Genomic DNA, 23,963 nt, shown 5'->3' with positions numbered 1-23,963 from the left:
TTGAATATCTTGTGTATTTTTGGTGTGGTTGCTCCGGAAGATCAACACCCAGGGACCTCAAAAACCCTCCGGTTTGCCAGTCCGAAGGGTCTTGTTTTGGTTCTTTTTTTTTATTTTTTTTTTTTTTAATTTCTCGAGGCAACGTGGATTTATTTATCCAGCCGCGCTTCTCGTCCGCCTTTTGCCTCCTTCGTTATTTTTAGAGGACGAGGAGAGGGAAAAAAAGGACAACAATTTGGGACTTTTTTTTTTTTTCTTTTTCGGAAAGGGGGATTTTGTCCAATTAAAAAAAGAGGAATGAAGTCTGGCGCTGGAGGAGGGTCCCTCGCCGTCGTCTGGGGGTTTCTGCTCGTCTTCGCCGCACTTTGTCTGTGGCCAACAAATGGGGAAAGTGAGTACGGTGCGTGTTGGCGGGGGTGGGGGGGCGGGGGGGGCTGTCGGCGAGGGGCCCCCGGGGCGTGTGGGGGAGCCGCGGAGGGGTTCCCGGTGTAGGCGTGAGGGGCTGCCGGAGAGGGGTGTGAGGGCGTCGGCTGCCTGTGTGTGTTTTGGGGGGGCGTGTGTGTATCTCGATGTAGGGGGCTGCCTGTGTGTGTGAGGGGTTGCCGGTGTGTGTGTTGTGTGAGGGGACTCCGTTGTGTGTGCGTGAGGGGTCCCCGAAGGGCTCTCGGTGTGTGTGTGAGGGGACTCGGGGTGCCTGTGAGGGGCTCCCAAGGGGTCCCCCGGTGTGTGAGGGGACTCGGGGTGCGTGTGAGGGCTCCCCAGGCGTCCCCCGGGGCGTGTGTGCGGGGGGTCCCCGCGGTGTATGTGAGGGGACTCACGGTGCGTGTGTGAGGGGCTCCCGAGAGGTCCCCCCGTGCGTGTGTGAGGGGCTCCCGAGGGGTCCCCGCTGTGCGTGCCTGCGTGGTGAGGGGGCTCCCTGTGTGCGTGAGAGGGGCTCGCGCCGTTTCCCGCCGCCGCGAGCGGGTTTCGCCCCTGCCCGCGGGGATGTGCGTGTTTTCCTCCTGTTACGTGTCTGCTCCTCGAGCACGTTTATCAACCCGGGGCTGCGCATCTCCCTACCTCCCATCCCTTCCTTCCCCGGGGGGTGGCCGACCGCTTTCGCACATGCTTTTACCCCGGGGGAGGGAGCCGCGATGCCCATCCGTCCCCCTCCTTTTGTGTTTCCCCCACCTGACCCGCGTCCTGCTGCTCCTAACCCCCCTCCGGAGCCCGGTGCAGTGTTTAGAGCTCCGCAGCCAGGGCTGCGAGCTGCGTAGTAAACACTTTGCAGGCTGGGAAGCGCTGTGCTTGCTTTCCCCGCATGGAAGGAGCTTGATCTTTGTCAATATTTAGAGGCTGTGTGCAGTGACCTGCCGTAAGCGAGTGAAGAATTCCTGGAAATAAGCGCCTTGCCTTTTATTGCGCTGTACTGCCGGGGAAAGGGTTTCACTCGCTCTGCTCGGGGCGCACAATTCCGGGGGGTATCCCGCAATTTGGAGGTCGTAGCCTGCCGCGTTTGTTGGCTTTTTATTTATTAAAAAAAAAAAAAAAAAGGGTTTCTAGGTTGATGCTTCACGTTTGCGCATAAAGGGGAACGTTCGGTGGCCGGGTGGGCTGCGCTCTTAGAGGTGGGGTGGGGTCTTGGGTTGTTTTGCGTGTGTGTTTTGTTTCCGTAGGCAGCCGCGCTGCATCCCGCGTTCATCCCGCCTTGGGCTGCGCGTCGTGCGAGCCGCTTCCTCCGCGTGTGCGGGCGCTGCCGCACCGGGGGGAACGCGGCTCGCTGTGCGTGACCGCGCGGGGAGCAGCCTGGAGCTGCCCTCCTCGCCCGCCGCGTCCCTCCGTCCGTCCGCCTTCTTGGGGAGTTGCAAAAGCCCCGACTCTTGTTGTTGCGCGTTTCAAACCTGGGATTGTATTGCAGGGCCCGCCCCCTCCGGGGGAGATGGGGCGGGGGGAGGCAGGGATGGCTGGCGCTGCGATTGATTAGACTGCAATCATCACCATATTAATCCCTGCGCTGATCGGTTTTCTTCTGGTATGTCGGGTTTACGCTGGATCGAGGATCTCTTGCATGAAATTAGCCTTCCCGTGTTTTCTGGAGTGTCCCCGTAGACAGGGAGATGGTGAATGTGCCTTGGAGCCCATCCATTTTACAAACGGCTCCTTCGGCGTCTGCAGAAACAGGGATGTTTCTTGACTGCATCTTGATGCTTTAATTTCTTCCGCTCTCTGGTTTGTTTTGGGTTGTGTTTTTTTTTTTCCCGACCTGCTCCTTGAGCTGGTTTTACGCAGCTCTTGCTTTCAAACAGATGCGTGTTGTTGGGGGGGAGGAACAGGGCAGATGGATGCTAGAAGGGCTTTTCTGAAGTTCAGCTTGAAAATAAGGGGTGCACGGGCAGTGAGGCGAGCTGCACCAAGAAAAAAGCGAGCAAGAAGCATATAGATGGACTCTGTAATGCATGTTGAGTAATACTGTGTTTCATTAGCTGCTGAATGCCAATTAACTCCTTGCAAATTAAGGCCCAAGTTAGGCTTTTGCCTTTCAGTGGCAGGGGTGGGTAGGGCTGGAGAGCCACAGCCCTGCTTCCACCAGATGAACTTTTTGTTTGGCTGGAGCTGTTTTCGAGAGGGAAGATTGGAGTCGCATGGAGAAGCAGAACAGGAGAAGAGGAGGAGGAGTTCTGGTGTGTCCTTAAGCCTTTGGGATACACGTGTATGGTTCTTTTTTCCCCCCTTGTCTTACCTGGTACAGAACACCTTCAAATAAAAACGCTCGCCCAGCTCTGGCAATAAAATAACACTGGGAACAGAATGTTAGGATTTTAGGTTCCATCCCTCTGAAGTGTTTGTGGTTGCCACTTAGCTAAAATGACCCAATTAAGAACCTCCCAAATGAAATATCTTCTGAAGAAGACGACCTAGGCATTTAAATAGGGGAAGATATGCTGAAAAACTTGCCTCTAATCGATCGTCTTTGTAGTTTACAGTTTAATAGCCTTTGTTTTCACGAGTTATTGCTGAAAGAATTTTGCTGTTAGGGGGAAAAATGATCTCCCGAGCAGATGTTTTGCATCTCTTCATATTCTTCTCTGTCCCCACAATAGTGGAAGGAAGATTAATCTTAATTTTTATTTGTTTTTCATATATACTGTGTCATAGCTAAAAGGCACTTCCATTTTCGGTCAAACAAGCAAGACATTCCTAAATAGGAATACAAAGGAGTTACAACTGGAGGGGAGAGACCCATCCCTTTAATGCTAAATTATATAAAATCTGTTTGAGGGCGCGCGATGGAAACCTCTTCAGAATGCAGGTAGCTTCAGTGGAAAGCTGCTTCTTCCAAAACCAGTCATTTAAAAGCTTTGAGGATTTCCTGGGATTTTTGTTAGGGTGGTTCAAAACCAGCGAGACCCTTCATTGCAATAAAGCACATGCTGGTGTAACGATGTGTTTGTGTAAAGCTACTACTGCTGGAGAGTGTTTTTCATCCCAGAGGTGGGTTTCAGATGAAGCATGAACACGGTGCTTTGCTCCCTTTCTACCCTGAGTGTAGCAGGGTTTTTGATTTCCACCTTCCTGTACCTTTACAAACGGAAAGTCTAGAAGGGAACAGGTTAAAAATCAAGGATGAGAAGAATGGTTTTTAGGCCTGGTAATACTTGAGCCTGATGGGTATCTCGATGAATCTGCTCATGTTGGCTCTGAGCTTTTGTTTGTCTATTCAGGCTGTATTTTATGTTTCTGATGTTAATAAACAGTAGCTCATGTTGTATGTTTAATCTCTCTCCCAGGTTGCTTAGTAAAAACCCTCATGACCTGCTGAGTGTCAGCACTGCACACGCCTAGCTTCTGCATCAGCGTTTTCCTGCGCGCCCGGTGGTTTAGCGAGTTGTTAAATGGGAGCTGGGTAATTTCTCCCTTAATTGAGGTTGCAAATAGAAAACGCCCGAGTGTTTTAAGGTATTGGTGTCAGTCGGGCTCTCTGGGAGGAGGAGAGGAGGAAAGTGTTGGGGGAGCGGTGGTGGTTGGAGTCCATGGGCAGAGGCAGTGAGCCTGGCAGTGTGCTTCGACGTTTTTGATTGTGTTAGATGGCACTTTCCAAAGCGTTTCCGTACCAGAACTGGAGCAAAGGCTTGTGTGACTCAGAAGCTGAAAGGGTTAGGAAATGGTAGTGACTTAGCCAGTGTCGGGCAAAATGTGTTGAGAGCATAAGGAAGCGGAGGAATGGGAGTGGAAGGAAAGAAGATGAGTGTTAGAAGAGTTTCAGTGCCCAACCAGTGTTTGAGAGAGAGAGAGATACTCCCTGTAAAGCAGAGGAAGTTTCACTTAGTTGTTGAGTAAGTTGTGTGAAGGGAGGGGAGGAAGGGGCTGCAGAAGGGAGAGAGAAGACGGATCGCTTGGAGTACAACAGAAAGTGTGATTTATTTGCTTTAATAGGGAAATTGTTCAGACATGATAAAAATTAACACAGTAGATCATCAGCTTTCCCCTGACCTTCAACCTTGGTCCTTCAGCCTAATTCTAGAGGACAGTTGAAGCCCAAATCCAGTGACACTGAAAATACTGCCGCCTTGAAATGTATACACAAAATCTAGTGCTGAGGAATTTCCAAGAGATGATTTTCTGAATGTCTTCACTGGTAAATAATTAATTTCTGTTGGTATACGTTACCTTGGGAGAAGTTCTTGCAAATCCTGTTTAATTTTTTTGCGAAACTGGCATTCACTAAGGAAATCTTGGAGGGGAATGTTCTCAGTGAGGAGAATTTTGTTAGTGTCTAACATTTATAATTAAACTACTTTCCAGAGCTGCCACTATTACCTTTAGAGGACAGGTTTTTTTTTCAATTTCTTTTTTCTGTTCCCCAATAACTGTTTTTTTTATTTTCCTTTTGGGCAGAGGTCACTGTTACCAGTGATCACTGAAACTGAAGTATCAGTGAGATCTGAAAAGGCAGTTCGGTTAAATGATTAATTCCATTGCGTGTAAATTCCATCTGCATGAATTGTGAGCTCCTGCAAACTTTAAGAAGCTTGTGTAGGGTCCTGAACTTTGAGAGAGAGAGAGGAAATAATATATGCTGGAAACCTGTTTTTCTCACACTGGATATTAACTTTATGTTTATGAACCCACACAGAAAGCAGCTTACCCAGCTCATCACCTGTAGTGGCATTAAAGTTCATAATGTAGAAAATTTACTGAATTGACTTTTAAAAAAATATATATATATAAAAGTATTCCTCTAGATTAAGTCTATATTAATTTAACTACAAATAATGAGCATCATTTTAGTTTCTTGCAAAGGTTATGACTGAAGAGCAATGGCAAATTCCTGAAAAAGTTCTTAAAACTTTAGTTTATGAAATTAAGTGCGTTCTTACTTGGATGTTAGCGTAAAGCTTTCCCATTTGGAACTGCTTTGTGATGTTATCAAGTAGCAGCTGGTTTTTATTTATATGAGTGAGCAGCGCACATAGGAATGGGTAAACTGCAGTTTATTATTGCAACCTATTGTGTATGTTACTAAATTTTTAAAAAAGCTGCAGTTTGAGTAATTGTCTCAAGAGTTTCGCTGTTTTAAGTTGTTGGATATCTGTAGTTTTAGTTTATTTCAGATCTTTCTGACCAAGTTGAGCTTTTAGGGTTTCTGGGCTTAGGTGGTAATGGAACATGCTGCTTTTAAGAGTTCTGTGATCAGAAAGACTTCAGGAATGCAATGATGTGTTTGAAAGGTAGAAATACTGTTTTAGTATTTTGATATATTTGACATGTGTAATTTTTCTATCACTGTAAATTGTATAGACAGCTGCTTTGTGTAGGTTAGTTGGATTAGTTTTTATGATTTATGAAAGCCACTTTAAAAATGTTTCAAATATTTTTTACTTTATTGTACAAAAGCAGAACTCAACAAGCAGTAGTTGATGAAGGCACGTTTGTGATGGTTAGCCAGCCAGTCAGTGTGTGGTGTTAGTGTTTGTTTTTCCCTCTTAGCCAAGTCACTGCAGTTACAGTCTGGATTGATTCCTGTAGTACTACGTTTGTGTCTTGCCCATCCACAACTGGCTGAGACAAGCTTTGAAGACCAGCAAATGATGAGCACCATACGGTGTTCATTCATACGCTTCTGTGCCCTGCAAACAGAGCTGTACCAAGTCCTCAAGCTCAAAAATAGGCTCTAGTTCCTTCCAGCAGAACTTGTTGCTTTTGCTGAATAAGTTTGATAATAGTTTGGCTTATTCATTAATGCCTGAGATGTGTTCTGGTAAAACTGGTGTTAATATGGTGGTGTACTGCGAAGGTTTAACTTGCATTTATCACCGAAAGCTTTGCTTTTTAGCCTTCGCATTTAACAGGAGCAGTTCCCTTAGGATACCTTTCAAGACACCAATTAAATTCTTCAGTGTTGATAACCTTATGCTGCCACAGCAGATGTGCTGAAAAGCAAAGCTATTGTTTATTTATTTGCTGATTGATTTGCATAGGACTTGTGAGCTTTAGTGTGATGTATTTGTTAATTTTGAAATACCCAGATGTTGTACGCTTCCTATTACTTTGTTCCTTCCCTGGTAGAATGGGTATGAGAAGAAATAAGCTTCTGTTATGTTTCAGTGACTTGCCCAGTAATTTTTCAAGGAGACTGTTCTCTTTGGCCCACTCAGTGAGAAGGGACCTCACACCCCAGTAAAGTGCTAAGATTATTCCTCTTAGAGGAACACTTAGAAAATATTTTGGTATAGCAGCAAACGTATGCCCTTGTAGCAACACAGAGTGGTCGTACGAGTAACTTGGAGCAGGCTTTCACGTTAAGATTATCACTGAAGAGAAGCACTGGCCGGGTTGTGCTTGAAGGATTTACATGCTTTAAATCAACAGCACAGCAGTGTTACACAAATCAGAAACTTCTGAAGCAGGAAGCAGGTGACCTGCACACGTGTGTGCTTTACTGCAGTAATTTACGTGTCCTGCTTTTGTGAGTACTTAGTTTGTGAAGATGTGTGTTTTGGGCAGGGCCAGTGACTTAATGAGTTCGTTTGCTGTGCCTCGCCAGCAAGGCGCGTATTGCTGGAATAGTTCTGTGACCAGTCAGGGTGAGTGTTATCTGAAAGCCTCTTATTGGTGCCATTACATGCTGTAAAGATAGCTCTGTTTACTTGGAAGTGTGAGCATCAACTGATCAAAACACTTTCTCTTAACAACTGGGCTTTTTTTGGGAGTGCTTTGCTGAGCATCGCTTCTCCCTGCGGAGGGGAGCAACGTCAGACAAATGTGTGGAGAATACCAAGAGTTCTTAATGATAGAGGCAAACTTCACATCTGTGGGTTTTTTTTTTTCCCTTGCTGTTGAATGGATGGTGGGTCATTTTTACTGACTGTTTCCAGAAGCTTTATAGTGTTTTCCTTCAGGATGAACAGTATTACAAATAAGTATGCCACTTGTTTGTAAATTTAAGTCAGCTACTTGCACAATACTGTTGGAACAGTGGAGGGTTTGATTGGAGGCAGGAAAGAAGGATTTTTTGAAGTTCAGAATGCATGAAATGAATACATGCTGAAGTAGTCAAAGATCCCTTGTACTTTATCAGAGAGCAGTCTGCTTGAATGAAAGGTACTGTACCTGCTGTTAAGTTTATAAACTTGGTTTATACAGATTACTTCTTAAATTATTCATGATGCTACATTACAAGTATATCTGACAGGTTTAAAATAAATGGCTTGATGGTAAGAGGGAGCATGCATAAATTAGAGCTGGGATAATGTGCTCTTTGAAGTATCTCTTCCATTTGTTACTACTGGAATACAGTAGGTAGCTGCAGCTGAATGTGTGATTCTCAAGTACGGAGCACATCATTATCTTCAAACTGTGTTATAGTGGCAGCTCTTATGTAAGACAGATGAGATGAAGTGGCAAGGCAGAATAAGGTGCTCAGTTTGTATTTAGCTACAGGCACATGTGGAGAGTATTTACGGGACAAAACTTCTGTAAGCACAGCAGTTGAAAGGGTCTTGCTAGTAGTTGTGCCTTGATTAGGTTAGGATAGCATTTTGTTTACTCTCCGTTAGTGTTGCTGTGGATTTGAGAGGTTTCTGAGCAAGGTGGTAGGAGGTTTTCCCTTGTACTTAGTGGGATGCTCTGTCTGGTTTGCTTATGGATCATGGTAATCTGCCTGAGGAGTCTTCCTGATCTGTATGCACGGGAAAACTTTGCAGGAGCTGAACTGTTGTGTTTGGAAAATGTTATTGGTGGGGAAAGAGAAATCCAGAACTCCTGGATGGAAAACCAGCTTCACCAAAACTGACACAGTGCTGATTTTCCTCATTCTGTAGACAGGCAGATGGTTACATTTGAGAAGCAAGACTCCCAAAGTAGTTTATGGTGTAGAAAAATCTCCTAAAGTTATGTTAGCTAGAGCAGCCCTCAAAAATTGTCAGAAGGTTTCTTGAAAGAAGAAAGTTTTCTTACAGAGATGGATAGTTCAAATCTTAAGTCTTAATCAAATGGGTACAGCATTTCTAGTCCTGGAAAGAGTCTATAACCAACCCTTAAAAAGGGAATTGGCTCGGACCTTGGAGGGTCATTCTTCCTGCATCTCACTGGGGTGGTTTCCTTATTTTTATTTTTTTTTTTTTTTTGTTTGCATTGAGCTCAGTTTAGAGTTGTCTCCACGCTTTGTCCTTCTACAGATAGTGCACTTTGCTTCCCTGCCACTAGTGTCACCTCCCCCTGGGTCCTTCTGTGCAGGAGTAGTATGTACCTTGAAAGGCTTAAAAAGCACGTTGGGGGCACCTCTCGGGAGGGGTGCGGGCGCTGCGCCGCAGGAACAAACGCGTATTTGTGCTGCTCAGCTGCTCTTAGAGTAACATTTGTCTGTAGCCTTAAGAGTTGAAATCGCAATGGAAATACCTTGTTCCTGTTGTCCCCGTGCGCTCTTTGCCAGTGCAGAAATTACTTCAGTTGTGGTGGTTTTATTGCTTTCTCCTGGGGGTTTTGATGTGTAGTTAAATTGTTACTGTTGTCTTTCCCTAGTCAAATTTCATGTATCCCACTGGGGGTTTGGTTTGTTCTCCGAAACAGAGGTGGGAGTTAAATAGTGTGGGTTGTTCTTGAGAAGTTTTCAGGTGGCTCTGCTTGTCTTTTTGCTAAGAACCAAATTGAGAGATGCTTCACCTGATGGTGGCACAAACTGTGTTAGGAGTTCACAGACTCACTGGGATGGGGCAGGGAGCCTGCTGGAATTGTGATGGTGCCTGTCTGGCGCAACAGGATTTTTAGCTGCTGCTTCTCTTTGGTTGTTCTGTATCCCCAGCAGGTGGAAGCAGCTTGTGGTTCTGTATTGATTGTAGTTAACATCATCTTTTGGGTTATTGTGGATGAAGCTTTATTTTATTTTTTTTTTCCTTTTGAGATGGGTGTATGTTTTATTGGTCCCTTGCAAATGCCATGTTTCCCAGGAAGTAGTGAGGGAATGAACATCCACTTGTGGTATGAGATGTGTATGAGGTGCTGTTATTGTGTGTGCTCTGTGTTTCCTCGGACCTGGGAGGTACTGAGACTGGAGGAAGGAAAGTTGCACCCCAGTAGGATGTGTGGTCACTTGTCTGTGTTGGAGGATGCCAGAAGTTGAAGGGTCTGTTAGTCCTGTTTCTCGTGCAGCATGGATATGGAGATACTACACTGTTTTGATAAGTTACATCAATACTCCCTTGCAGTAGGTCTAAGGAGGTGGTTGTGCTGCTGTACTTGGTCTTAAAGGTCTTTTCCAACCTAGTCATTCTGTGATTCTGTGTTTCTTCCAGTGGCTGCACCCATGACGGAGGTTGAGCCTTTGCGGTTGTTGTAACTCTATGGAAGAGCAAAAATGGCCTTTAAGAAAAGAACGTTTGTTGTTCCAAACTTGAGACGTGGTTTGGTTTGAGCCTGTGACTTGAGCCTGCCTGGGAGCGACTGAATGTTTTGATTGATTGTTTCAGGTTTTTTTTGTGTGTGTGTGCTAGTAAACATTTGTATTTTGGTCACACTGAGGAGGCTGACTATGGGGACAAATTTTTTCATTGATGCTGTGCCTCATCAGGAGGCATATAGTATGTATTTATACCTTAAACTAGGTTGTGAGAGTCCCTTTTGAAGTTGGAGCTTGTATATGCTGTGATGGGTTGCAGTTCTGAAGCGTGACCAGCGTTACCAGTGAATGAACAAAGGTCTTTCCGAGTTGGTTCAGTTGGTACCCTACAGAAATCAGGCTCGGAAAGAGAAATACATCTCATGTGTGTATGTAGCAGTGATTCTGGACTTCAGCAGAAACACACGTGAGAGAGACATCTGTTTTTACATGGTTTGTGTATCTCTTGTGGTAGTTCATTGTTTAAATAAACATGTTGCTTTAGCTGCAAGGCTTTAGTGCCAAATGCCCACTGATGAGAGATGTGTTAGGGTTTTGTTGTTCCCAAGCCATACTCCAAAACAACAGCTTTTCAATTCAGTACATTTGAGGAAGATTACAAAAAGAATTTGGGGTGGATTTCAATCAGTAGTTCAAATGCAATAGCTTTGGACTAACTCCTCTATAGCACAGAACAGCCCATGGAAAAACACTGTCATCTTAACAGATGCAGTGTTATTTTGGAGATTCCACTGTATAAATACATGGACTGTGGTTAAATTGTGATGGCAACAGATGTGATCTCAGTTCTTGATTCTTTCATCTCTTTAATACTTAAAAAACACCTCGTGAAGTGAAAGGAAAAAGCCAACATCAAGGCTGAAAGTGGGCCTTGTGTGAATTGTTGGGGCTGTACCTTTAGGGCCTCGTTACATTTCAGATACGTCACTGCAGATTAGTCTTGGGCAGCGTAAATGCTCGTCTCTGTGAGGGAGTCTCTGCAAGTGCTGCTACTCACGGCTTATTGTATGATTTGCATATGAATGGAATTATTCAGCTATATTTAAAAAATGTCAGCAAGATTGAAGTCAGGGATGGTTAACCTGGCAAAAAGATATTCCCAGTACTTTTCATGAAAGAAAGTGACAGTATGGAGAATTACACATTCCACTGGTGATGCCAACATTGAGGGTTTCCTTGGTGTTTTTGTAGCTGATATCAGTGCCTTTATTTTTAAATTTGTCCATGATACGTTTGAGAGGGAGAGAATCTTAATGCAGGAATCAGATGTGATATTGTAATGCCGCACAGTTGTGTTCACACTTGTTTTTCTTTCCAGATTTGGTTTTGTTTAAATACTGATTTGACAAGTATAAATTGAGACAGAGGGTATTTCCCCACCACCCCTTTTTTTTTTTCCCTTTTATGAAGAGCCGATAAAGCACACCAGGAGGTTATCAGTGTGTCCACCTCTACCCATCCACTGTTGGGCTGAGAATCCTGAAGTTAAATCCTGTAACAGGATTTTGAAAAGGGACCGGGTAATTTTTGTGAGCAACAACATTGGTAGTCATGCGTGCTAAAATAGGGAGTGATCACATCTCGTGCTTCAGAATCTGACAGAATGCAAGGGTTGGGAAGGAATTGTATTCCTCCTCCGGGTGTTTGTGCTTCCCTCCCCATTTGTAAAATAGAGAGAAACACTATCCTTGAGGGGTTGTTACAGGACCTCATTTTTAGAACGCTGACATGACTTCAGATGCTCGTGTGACTCTGTCATCCAGGTGAACACGCGTTCGCTGGGAAGCTGTGTGTTGTCAGGCGTTTGGAGACTGTACTCTTAGCAGAAGTATGAGGGTGGGAGGTGTTGGAATCAGCTGGCTTTTGAGGAGATATTACACAAAAAATACACCTCAGATCTTCACAGGTGACTTCAGGTTGCCTGGTGTCACACGCAGTGAGAACGAAATGAAAGTTGAGGTGGTTTGGCCTCCCTACAGGGATGGGCTCTGGTGCTGTCTGTTCATTCCATAGCACTTCATCCTTCATGGGCAGTTGCTCACAGGAGTGTGTGGCTATCCAGGGTTTCTTGCTGGTTGCATGTGTGGCTGCGGGCCCTGTTTACTGTGGTATCAAAATACTGTTCTGACCTCAGGATGAGTGTCAGTGCTCAGCGTGTCTCATGCCTTGAGTTCATCGTTAATACCCTCACAGGACCTGGTGAGCTAAGATGATTGAATAATTCCTGTTTAATGGGGGGAATTGGTTGGGGAGAAGTAAAGAGCAGAGGGGTTGAGGATGTGATTGTCATGCCCGCTGAATTTTGCAGGGGGTAAGGAGGAATTCTCCATTTAAGATGTCTATGTACCCTTCTGCTCTCTATCAATACTCAACCTTTCAGTGGTGTCACGTGCTCACTACGTGGCTCCTTGATGTCTTGGTTGATGAAGAGTGTGATGGCAAAGCTGGCTTTGTTGGTCTTGAGCCTGGTGTCCAGAAAGTGATGATGAATATTGTTGGGGGCTTTGGCTCCATGGGATGCTGTGCACGGTCTGAACAACTGCTGAGATGTTCAGAGGGTGGAAGAGTTCATTTTTCTCTCAGCTGACTTAACCAGAGAGTTGGCACTGGCTCCCAAAAGGCTGTGGTGAGAACCTGAGGGGATGGGATTGTGGGGCTGAGAACCGGGTGAGGGAGAAGCTAAACAAGGGGTTGCTTTAGTACAGTTCTCCAGTGACTGGTACTCTGGTGGGTTTCAGTGACATCTCAACAGGACTCAACCATTGGAAGGGGAAATACTTCCTCCAGGTCAGGGAGTGTTTGGTACCTGGATGCAAGTCTCTGCATCCGCTCTGAGGTGCAGCATTGCAGCCCACCCCTTGCAGGGAAGGGCAGGGGCTGAGTCTGAACACGAGGATGTGTGTTACCATCCACATGACGCTGCAGACCGAGTGCTTGATGAATGGGGTGGTTTTGCAGAAATAAAACCAATTCTGATTCTTCTGCTGGGCGCTACATCTCCATGTAGATTTGTAACCTTTTGGTGGAAACGTCACAAAGTTCAGTCCAAGTTGTCCTTGAAGTTTATTTCTTGCTCAGTGTGAAGAAGGCCTCAGAGCACCACTAGCATGTTACCATTATTTTTATTGAGGTGGAGTGTCAGTGATGTTCATAGTGACTTAAAACAGCACGCAGGAAGAGCTTGCTTTAAATGTGCAATTCTAATATAACTTCTATGTGTTTTTACCTGGATTTTTCTAAATGGCTGACAGCTGTTAAAACACCTTGATTTACAAATACAACCTTTTGGAAAATATAGCCCTTTTGTCAAGGAATAGCATTTCCTGTTCTTGCTGTTCATGTGAATAGATGCCTTGGATACGTTTACTCAGGTCCTTAATATGCATTTTTAAGTGACAAAATGGCAAATGATGTATTTTCTGGTAGATTACTTCTCATTTGTGGGATTTTTTGGGTTTTGATTTTTTTTTTATTTAGATGGAACGTGGAATTTTAATTGCAGTGCAGACTATGTGAATTTTTGAGACTTAAATCTTCAAGTGTGATGAACTGGCATGATTTTTAAAAAAAAGGGGGAAAAAAGAATTTGTCATTGTTTCTTAGAAGTTTAGGGCCGATAGGTCTTCCCCACTGACTGTTTCGAAGGCTTTTATATGGGAGTCCTTTTTAATTTGGAATTGATTACTTGTTGAACTGAACCATTTGAGTAAACTGAGATGAGGCACGCACAGAAGTAGCTGTTGAATGTAAAAGCTATCTTAGCATTTCAACAAGGGGTGGCTCCAAGAGAGCACTGAATGGTAAATTCACCAGTCCAAACTCTTTTTTTTTTTTGGTGTAAATTATATGCTTACTATTTTTATTCTATTTAAATTACAGTAGGCATTTGCCCTAATATATGCTGTTGTAATTTCATGTTAGATTTGTAATTAAGTTTATTTTTAGAAGAATGCATTTAAGTGGTTTACATGAAATGATTTTCTATTTTTGTAAATGAAATAATTGGGTTTTATTGACTTTTTAATTTCATGCAGTTTTTGTTTTCTTGGAGGTTATGTAAGCAGAAAAATCCTAATGATTTGAGAGTGTTCTCCTAATAGAAAGAATAGAAGATTCCTTGTCACAGGCTAGGGGCACTGGCAGGCAGAGTTAACTCCTGTTTAGGCATATTCAAATCGGATGATGGATGTTACGGAATGCGGTGCGATGGGCTTATATAATAAATTTTATTTATTGATCGCTCTTCCTGGTTAAGCTAAGAAAGCTGAACTGTGACTGTGCTTGGAGTCTGACAGTGTGATGGGAAAGATGGTTGTAACATGGTGATTTCTCAAGACGCCTGGATATGTCACAATCCGTGGCAGATCTGATGGACGAGCGAGCGTTAATTGTGTGCAAGCCAGATCTGCTATTTTTAATTTGGCCTCGCTAGCGTGTCTCTTCGCAGATGAATTTGAAGGCTAAGGGGAGTTGAGTGATGAGTCATCACCGAGTTAGTAAAATCACAATTGATCTCTATTTCCTGTTGATTCCAAAATTACTGAAGTGTGAAAGCCGAGAGTGACTGATGACTTCTTGGAGGGGAGTTGGAGGGTGGAATGTGGAAGTGACTCTATCTGAAGTAATGCGGTGCTGCCCGGGGTGTCAGCACGAAAATGCCTGTACTGAGAGCAGGTGTGTGCTGAGGTGGGAGGCTGTAAGGGAAGCGTGATGGTCCTGCTAGCTGAGTTACCTATGGGTAATGATGAGCTGGGCTCTAAAATACACACCTCAGTGAGGTGGGCTGGGGGGAGAAGAGGTTTCTTAAGTGGCTACTGATAGATGCTTAATCTTTTCATTAGTCTCCTCAGTGCTGGAGATCTCTTCTGATTGACCCGTGTTTCTGTTGCTTAGCATGGAAGACTTTAATCTTGAAATCCCTTTGCTCCCAGGTGCTGTTTGTTGTGGAAGTCTGTTCTGCAGCGTGACTGCAGAATGAATGCCGGGTTGCACAGTGACAGAGCAGGATGTAGGGACCGTGCTGTGGTGTGAGGGAGTGAAACTTGCTTATTTCAGTTGCTGTTTGTGGTTATCTCTGGATGAATCCTTGATCTTGTCATTCTGCAGCTTTGTTCTTTTTCTTGTGATGAAATGGGATTAATACTCTTTTGTCAGATAGTAATTAGAAACATTGTGGTACCATTGGCAGGTAAGATGTAAAATTTATCCCTCCCCTTGAACTTAAAGTTAGCAAAACTTTCTCTTCAAGGGAACTGTTAAGTTATGCTACTCGACTGTCCACATGGTGCATGTGAGAGTAAATTCTGCTGAAAGGGAGTGAGTTTGAAGAAATTAAAGGCAGAATATCTACTGTTTTGGGTTATATTTGGAAGCAAGCTATAAAGCCTTGAAGTATTGCTTAAGGAAGAGAAAATGTAGTTCCTTGGAGGAATAAGAGGAGGTGTGAGGTAAGGCTGTCCCTTCTCTGTTTATTACATCCCTCTCAAAATTTTGATTTGAAAGACTTATTCTGAAGAGGTATGTTGAAAGGCAGGATGACAGTCTGTTCTGGTTTATTACTATTTAGGTGGTCTTTGATCCATTGGGTGCACACTCTGATATGCTGTGCTAAAACAGAAGTCAAGAACTAGGAGAAAGAGAAATACACTTTTTTCCTTGGAAAGCGTGTAGAGGTGTTTCCCAGTGGTGCCATATTTAGGACACGACAGTAGGAAACTGAGAAGGGGGAAGGGGATGGTTGATCTTGCTGTCTTATAAAATAGGAAAAAAAAATAATCTTCCAGGCTAGGTGTGTAGCTCTCACTTTCAGAAAAGCTGATTCAGTTTGGTCTGGCCTTTGCAAGGACCAGCTAGAGGAATAATTTGCTCTGAGAGGGTGTAGAGAAGTTTCCTCTAGAAAAAGTTGAGCAAACACAGTGCTGAGTCGCATGGTTGAAATCTGGTGAAGCATGGAAAGGAGACTGGCTCGCAGAGAGGTATGATGTTTCTTCAGGTTGTTGTAAATTCAGCAGTCTCAGTTGCTGTGCTTAAGACCTGTCTTGGACCTACTGAGGGTTACGGGAGCTGCAGGAGAGCTTTATTGGGAGTGATCCTGGCACTTCTCACAGCTGCACTTGCAGAGAATCCCTGGTTACTCACAGCCACGCCTTGATACCTTATACCTGGCCTTGTAGGATCTGTGTTGATATGTCCCAGCACAAAAGGGCTTTTGTTAAACCAATTAAATACGTAATATTTTTATAATACTTGTGTTTTGGAAAAATCAATACGACCCGTTTCCCTTTGAAATGACATGGAGCCTGTTGTGCTGACAAAGTGGAATGCATTAGGAAGCGGTGCTCTGTATCCTCTCAGGAGTAATGTGCTCTTGTTTTTTCTTAATCAGCAGGATGTTCTCCTGTTTGTCAGAAGTCTTGGTTGTTTTTGCAGTGTGTATTGGAGAAGAGCGAAGGGGGACGAAATGTCAGAGAAAAGAAGTAGGTTTTAATGCTTCATAGCAGCAGCAGAAGGCCTGCAGCCCTCTATTTCTCTGTTTTGGTAAAACTGGTAATTGCCGCCTTAGTGTTGGGCACTTTGTATCCTAAACAAGAAATAGAAGAATAATTTGCCCTTCAGAAGAATGTAATGTGTAGCCTGCTGAAATACTCTGGAGCATAAGGGATATAATTAACCCTTTTCTCACCAGCTTGGTTACATTTCAGGAGGTAACACAAGACGGCTACAACATCTGAAATTGCTTGTTTACTAGTTCACTGAAGTAAGGTGTTTTCAAGCTGATTGTCTGAAAAAAATCAAACCTCTTCTTCCCTTCTCTGTTGCCTTCCTCTCCTTCACCGTTTCCTGATCAGCAGTTTCCAAATTTGTGGTAGGTCTACTACTGATTGACTTTTATTTTTTTCTTTTAAAAAGCCATTCAGGAGGAAAGTTTATTTCCTGTCACTCTTGCTCAAGGCTACAGAGAATAGACCTTGGAAGTTTGGGCACTTGTTCAGGCCTTTCAGAGGAAATTTTAAAAAGATGCTTTGCTTTCGATGCAGTGAAGGAAGGGCAGTGACGTGACAGGACTGATGGCATGGCTGGGGTTTGGCTTATTGCATAAATGAAACCTCTTCTTATGATCCTGAAGTATTTGGCTTCAGTGACCAGGTGCTTGAGTAGCACAGATCAGTTCTGAGCTGTTCTCTTTGAGATAGTTTTAGTACCGTTCAATGGAAATGGGCTAAAAGGAGGCAGAACCTGAAATGCTTCCAACCTTTGTCCCTCCCCATCTTGACTCTCCTTGAATAATGTGAATTAGTGTGAGAAAGTGTCTGTGGCTCCCACTGGGTCAAATAGAGGTTGAGATAAAAATACATATCTCTGGGTATTGTAATATTGATCGTCACGTGGTAAATAATTCCTTGGCAGCAGGATGATGAAGTCTGGTGTTTTACACTTCATTTGTAAGTTCTGGTGCAGTCCTGATGCTGGTTTTGTGCTCAGACCTGATTTTTTTTGTTCTTTGATGGGCATCATCTTTGTTACTTTTTAGGGAGGAAAAAGAGTGAGAAGGGAGGGCAGGTATCTGTCTGTGGCAGTCCTGAGTATGGGAAGGGAATGTGATGATGGGGACAAATCTGGTTTTGTTGTCTGTGGAGGACACCAGAGATGACTGTGGCAGTGATGCTACACAATGCAGTCATTCCTGTCGCTGGGGTCTCCCTTTTTTTGGTGGTTAGCTACCTTTTCCAAAGTGGATTAGAAATTTTTCCATTGAAGGCAGTTTGTGTCCTTTCACAGATCTGGGGGGCGGTTCATGAGTTCATGACCTTGCGTCCTAAATGGCTGATCAACTGTGGGAGAAAATAAAGTCCTGGTTTCTGCGTCTGAAGTTGAATGAAGCTGCCACGTGGTAAAGGAAAGCATAGTCTGCTCATACATGTTTTCTTAACATGGAACCAGCTAGCCTTGCACAAATACTGTGGTTTTCTTTCACAACAGCTGTGAGAGGCCGGTAGAGCTGTCAGACAAGTGAGGCAAGGCCAGGGTCTGTCCATCAGCTATGTTCTCCAGGTGATACTGCCTTCAAGCTAGCAGCTGGAGAGGAGTTGGGTGTTTTGTCTTCCTGTTCAGATGCATTTTACCTGTGCTTTTTTCTTTTCTTCCTGTTGGGTTCAGTTATGTTTCGCTCTCCCAGATCAGACTAAAAGTTCAAGCACTGCAGTGTAGCTGAGTTAAAACGTGTGCATGGCACTGTTACCCAATGCAGTTATGCCATCGAACACCCACCCCGCAGGTGCAGTTTATGTTGGCATAGTGACCTAATGTTGCTCGGGCAGGCTACATAACTACTGGCAGAACCCTTTTTTGGGGCTGTAGTAGCACCTTTGCAGTGGCGATTAAGTTAGATGCCTCCTCGAAATGACAGAATTGACAGCTGGTTTACTATACATTGGGTGGGGGGAGGAGAGGATGCAGGATGCTGTGATTAGTTCTGGGACTTCAGAGCTTGTGTCTGAAGGAAGTGGTCTTGCCAGAGCTTTGTTGCATGTAAAGTAGTCTGGATCCAGAGAGATTTTCCTGTAGCCTGATTCTGAAGACTTGTGAGCTGCTTCTGCCCGTGATGACCCATTCATTCCTTCTTGTGGAGAGATGTGCAGAATTATTTCAGCTGACTGTCTCTGAGATATGGTAGCTATTGAACATCAGGCAGTAGTTTTTGTCAGTCTTGCACAATACAAAGTAGTTGCACCTTTACTCATAAGAGAGTTTCAGAATGCAGTGAAACATACATGAATCTGTATTACATGTTCTTTAAAGATGGCATAGACTCTGTAGAGTTCTTGTGGTTTCCTTGGTTCCCTTTTTCTGTTTAGTTTTATCTGTTGCAGTGGGTAAAGCTCATCGTTTAAAGTAACTTTTAATTTTTCTGAGGAAAGACTTTTAACACAGGTTGATTATAAATACACTTACTGTAATTTAAATATTGAGTAGTACATGTTTGTTAACAAAGACAGAGCACTTTGCTGAAGAAACACACTTGCTCAGCAGGTTGTGGTTACTAAACTTGACTGCAGTAGCCATCTCCCCAAGTATCCAAGGAGGATATTTGTTGTTTTAATTCAGATGTTGTGTCCATCTCCCCATAGCTCCCCCCAACTGACTTTTGAGAGAATGAGATTTTTCAAGATAATGACAGTTCCAACAATTTGTGCTTTTCAAGCATCAGCTGAGATTAAATGTAGTAAAACATGATTAGCACCTTTTTTCCCCAGTGATTGCAACAAATTAACTTTCAAGTTGTTTTTCCACATTAAACCTTGGGTTTTTTTATTTCCATGTAGATATCCACTGTAAACCCAAACTGAAACTTAGGGAAAAATCTTCATCATTTACTAGTAACTAAATCCTAATAAATGTAAAAAAAAAAATCCAATTGAAATATTTTGCTTAAATAAGCATTGTATTCTGACAGGAAATTAGTGACAACTGGAATTTAGTGACTGAATCACGTTGGTTAGAGCTAGTCCACTGTTCTGTTCTCTTACTTCTTTGCTTTTCTGTCCTTGATGTTATCTGTCTCTTGCTTCTGGCTCAGATTTCTTTTAATTTCTTATGTTGTCATCTTCATGACCAAACCAAATAGTGCAGTAATACCAGGAGTTAGCCAAACTCAGCTAAAGAATGCGTCCTTCAGCTGGGAGTGGGTTGTGTATACAAGGTATAGGGTAAAGAAAAAATGATGGAGACCAAGGTCTCCATCTCAGCCTTGCTTTGATTTACCCTCTGGAATGAGTGTCTGCAGCTGCGGATGCCAGCAAAGGGAGGTGCCTGAAGCTGTGAGTGTCTCCAGCATGGAGGTTTGATACTGCTGTGTTCACTTTGGCTCTGAAGTCCCATCTCCTGTAACTTCTTCATCCCTTTCTTCCAATATTCTTCTCCCAAACCTTGTCTCAGAAGGGGAGCAGAATAGGAATTCCTGATGATGAGTTGCTGGATGAAGTATGCTGTGGCTGTATTTCTCTAACCCAGTTGGATCCAGGGTTTTCTCATGGGTGGATTTGTTAGAGATGTATTAGGGCAAGCTTTTGCATCCCCAGCTCTCTAGAAGTACCTGCCAGTGGATGAATAATAATAGTGCTGCTTGCTCTATCATTCCAATCCTCTTCTGATAAAAGTGGATATTGTGACGATAATTGCAGTTGCCAAGCAATAGAATTCAGTGCAGCTAGGCTGATTAAATACCTAAATGGTTTTGTTAACCAGAGTTAGAACGTAGTGCATCACCCACAGTGCTTAGGCATTGTCTGAAAACTCTGTGTAGGGCTGGAAATCCAGTGTCCTGGGCAGCACATAAGTGTGAAACGCAGAGCATGGGCTGAAAAATCACTCTGAAGTGAAAAGCCAAATGTGCATGAGTGACTGGGAGTAAACCACTGTCAGCATTGGTTTTCCCAAGGTATATGTAGTTTTCATGGTTTTTATTTTCGCTGTTGTACAGTGAAGGTCAGTTAATTGCTGAAAAGCAGATATGTTGAAAATTCTGTACTTAGGACTGGAGGCTCTTCTTTTATCTTGGGAGAAATGAAAACCTTGGAGTTTTGGTAGTTGGCTGTGCCAAAAAGGGCTCAAGTTTTCCATTCATAACCCTCTTAATCTGGTTGCTTCTTACCTTTGTGTATGAAGGGCGCTTGCTTTGTGATGAGACTCACCTTGGCTGGTGTCACAGGGGTGTGGGGGTTGTTCTTCTTTTTCCTTTTTTCTTCTCCCTGGTTATTGTGCTCTGATGCCTCTGAGATGATAAATACTCTGTGTGAGTGCTGCTGGTGTAGTATTAAGGACGCTTTCCTTGTTTGTGCTGTGTTTGTGATACTAGAAGCGAATGAAAAGAGTCCAGTTGGCCAGGAAAGTGAGTTCACTTAAGTACTCCTACCAAAACAGCTACTTGGGGTTTTATTTGCCTTAAATTCTGTTCTGGTGCAACTGTTTTCAGTTGATAACACCTGAACTACTGGTCACCTTGTCTCTGGTGCCAACCCACGTGTTCTACCTTGTCTTTGGGGAGAAAGGTTCTTTTTTCAGCCTGGTTAGATCATGACTGGGAAACCCCACAGCACTTGCATATATGTAACTTAATACCTTTAAAGCCCTCTTTTGGGGATGGTCATGTTGTAACTGCAGGTTACTGCATGACTTAGGTGATTTTATTTATTTTTAAGCTGTGTAGCTGCCACATGAGGGGAGGGGAGGGAGAGCTCCCTGTTCTGATAAATGAAGTTGGATAGCACTGTCTTTCTGTGAGATTAGATGTTTGGTTTGGTTTTGGTTTTGCTTGTTGGTTTGTTTTTTCCTCCACTGCTTTAAATTTCTGTTCAGGTAGAAATACAGGATTAATGAAAGTCTTAGTTCCATGCGATAAAATAGAAAAACTGCTATGGGAGGCCAGAGGATGTAGAATTTCCCTGTTCCATCACACAAGAGATGGTTAGGACAGGATAATAGGGCCATGTGTTACATATTGTTAAAGGTAATTGCATCAGACTTCTAGTTTTTCTGTGGATCTAAGTATAACTTCCCGATGACTCTAATAAATCCTTTCACTGGCGATTATCAGTGCAATTACATTTTATGATAGCATTTTGTCAGTTTGCTTCTGATGAAGCCTGAATTATCTGGCCTCGGCCAGTCATTTTTTAAAAATTAAAAATAAAGTCCCAGAAGAACTTGAAAGAGAGGCAGGTTTCCTAGATTACTGCTGGATGGCAACTCGGCAGGCAGCTAAAAGCGTAGTGGAGTCTTCTAAATGCGAGTTGCTGAGCCCAGCCACATGATGAATTTTCATTCTGGAAGAATTGGCTGCTTGTCCCAGCTACCTAAGTGTATATCCCATAGGTTTCTGTCAGCCAGTTGCTGAGTCACTTGGATGTGTAGACAACTGTTTTAAAAATGAATAAATAAAATCATGCACACAACTATTTTTTTTTTTTTAAAGGTGGAGAAGAACAGTCCCCAGGAGAGACAATTTCTGTTAAGCTCTATTGTCATCACAGATTGTGAAACATAACTTCAGTGTAATAAACAGCTTGTAATTTCAGTCTTCCATTTCTGCTTTAGCAGGCATTAGACTGATGTTACTGGCATAGGGGTTTAAGCATTATTATCACAGTTAAAAGTTTTGCTTTAATAGTTATTGATCATAACATGCCACCTACTTGTGTTACATATTTTGTATGGAATGCATGCTCTTTATGTTGTGAAGGTCTCAGACAAGAGACTGTGTGGGGATGGAGCTCACCTTCAGCAATTCAGGCATTGCCTGCTTGCTTATACAGCTTTTCTTTGTTTGGCTTCGGCTGTTTTCTCACAGGCTGATAAGCTTGACCATACAGTGACTCTAAAGTGTTATGATATAGTTTATGGAATTATTTTGGAGTTGGATTCAGCTGGTGCTTCAGATCAGAGTTAAAAGTTTGGTGCTGCTTTTACTTGGTAGGTACCCACAAGGACCAACATAAATCCACCCCAACTGAGCCGCTCGCTCATGTTTTGCTGTTTCAGTAGTAGGAGGGAACAGATGTGGCCTCAGAGGAACCCCTGAGGGATGTGTTGGGTCGGTGCAGTCTTGGTGAGAGAGGATGAATTTGGGGATGGCTTTGTCATGAGGATGCTTTCACATGAGCTAGGCTAAATCTAGACCCGCTTGCTCTGGTGAGCTGTGTGGAGAAGACATCAATCAGTGTTATTAAAGGGATTCAGTTCACTTTGTTGGCTCCATTTTCATAAGCTGCTGTTCCTGTTAACATTCAAAGTAAAACCTTGGCAGAGAGAAAGCAAGTGAGATGAAGGACAGAAATGTGATGTATTCTGAAATATTCTTGTGTGTGTAAACTTCTGGGGAAGTTGGAGGAGGTTCACGGAAAGCAGCAATGCTGGAGACGTCTTTGGGCAGTGACAGCTGAAATTGCAAGAGCAAAAAGGCAGAGCTGGTTTGAGTTTGATGTGGGTTGTAGTCCTTCTGTGTGTTATTTTTGTGAATGTTTTGTTCTGGTCAGCTTGGTAACACAGCGGCCCTTGGATTGGAAATATATAGTTAGGGTGGTAAACAGAAGATTGAAGGAGGATGTGTGTATTTTTCTAAGCACTGTGAGAGATGGGGAGAATGTGTGGAGAAGGACAATATGGGCACTTTTAAAGGTATTTGAGCCAAATTTGATTGGCCTCTTGTGACACTGTTTTTTCCTTCCAAACCTGGGAGAGAAGAATTCTGTAAAAGGTTGCTAGGAGTGATGAGTGACACAAGGTAAGGTAATGATAACAGACCATGTTTCTCAGAAACAAGATACGTTGTGATATAATCTCCAGTCCCTTGAGTATTTAGGAGATCATAGTGGTCTAGCTTTGTCCTCCAAAGCTTAGCTTTTAATTAAATGAAGAAAAAACCCCAAGCTCTCTTCCCGGCCCTTAGAGGTCTAAACAAAATGTTCTCAGAACTTAAATTCAAAAGGAAACAGTTGTTTTTTGTTTGGGTTTGAGTATTCCCTTTCATGTTTTGCAAACCAAAGATGTCAGCCTTGTGCAAAGGCTAGAAATACAATTAAATTATGTACTTGCATAGCAAAAGCTAAAATGGTTGATGTTCTGTGGATTGTGGGGTGCATTTGTTTATTGCACCCCCACCCCTCCAGTATGTGCAGACAGAGATGCAGCTTCATAAGAGCTTGGTAAACCTAAGGCAGTTTTGTAGCGTATCTGATGAAGAGGAGTAGTTCAGCAGTTCGGGAGGCAGCTTGAGTCATGTGGCAGAGATTTAGTTCCCTCCTTGTTACTGGTTCTGACATCCCGAGAGGTAATTCAGAAGCTGGCTTCCCTGGGAAGAGATCTAGTGATTGATGTGACACATGCAGGATAGGTGAGCTTAGAGAGTACAGAAATTTTGTGGGAGGTTGTGTAAGTACATTAAAGACACTAAAATATATATTTCATTCATAGTGTCACTACGAAGGCAAAACCAAGAGCTCAGTGGGTGGTGGAATCCTGTGTTAATGTAAAGTGTCATAAGCAATCTCTCCAACCACTGATTTCTGTGAACTCCACATTTAATTCCTTCTTT

The 23,963-nt window shown here is 43.4% G+C and overlaps 1 protein-coding gene across 2 annotated transcripts in view; it reads left to right on the top strand.

Annotated features, from left to right (window-relative positions):
• Positions 1–210: 210 nt before the first annotated feature.
• IGF1R (insulin like growth factor 1 receptor) overlaps positions 211–23,963 on the top strand; it is a 176,117-nt gene continuing 152,364 nt past the window's right edge. For both annotated transcript variants that reach the window (XM_084268166.1, XM_084268165.1), the window contains exon 1: positions 211–391. In XM_084268166.1, the coding sequence (XP_084124292.1) occupies positions 298–391 (94 nt within the window). In that variant the 5' untranslated portion in view covers positions 211–297. The remainder of the gene's footprint in view (positions 392–23,963) is intronic.

This window comes from Gallinula chloropus (genome assembly GCF_964237585.1).
Source record: "Gallinula chloropus genome assembly, chromosome: 9".
NCBI classification, from domain to species: domain Eukaryota; kingdom Metazoa; phylum Chordata; class Aves; order Gruiformes; family Rallidae; genus Gallinula; species Gallinula chloropus.
Note: the sequence above shows the minus strand (reverse complement) of the source record. Positions and strands in the feature narration are given on the sequence as shown.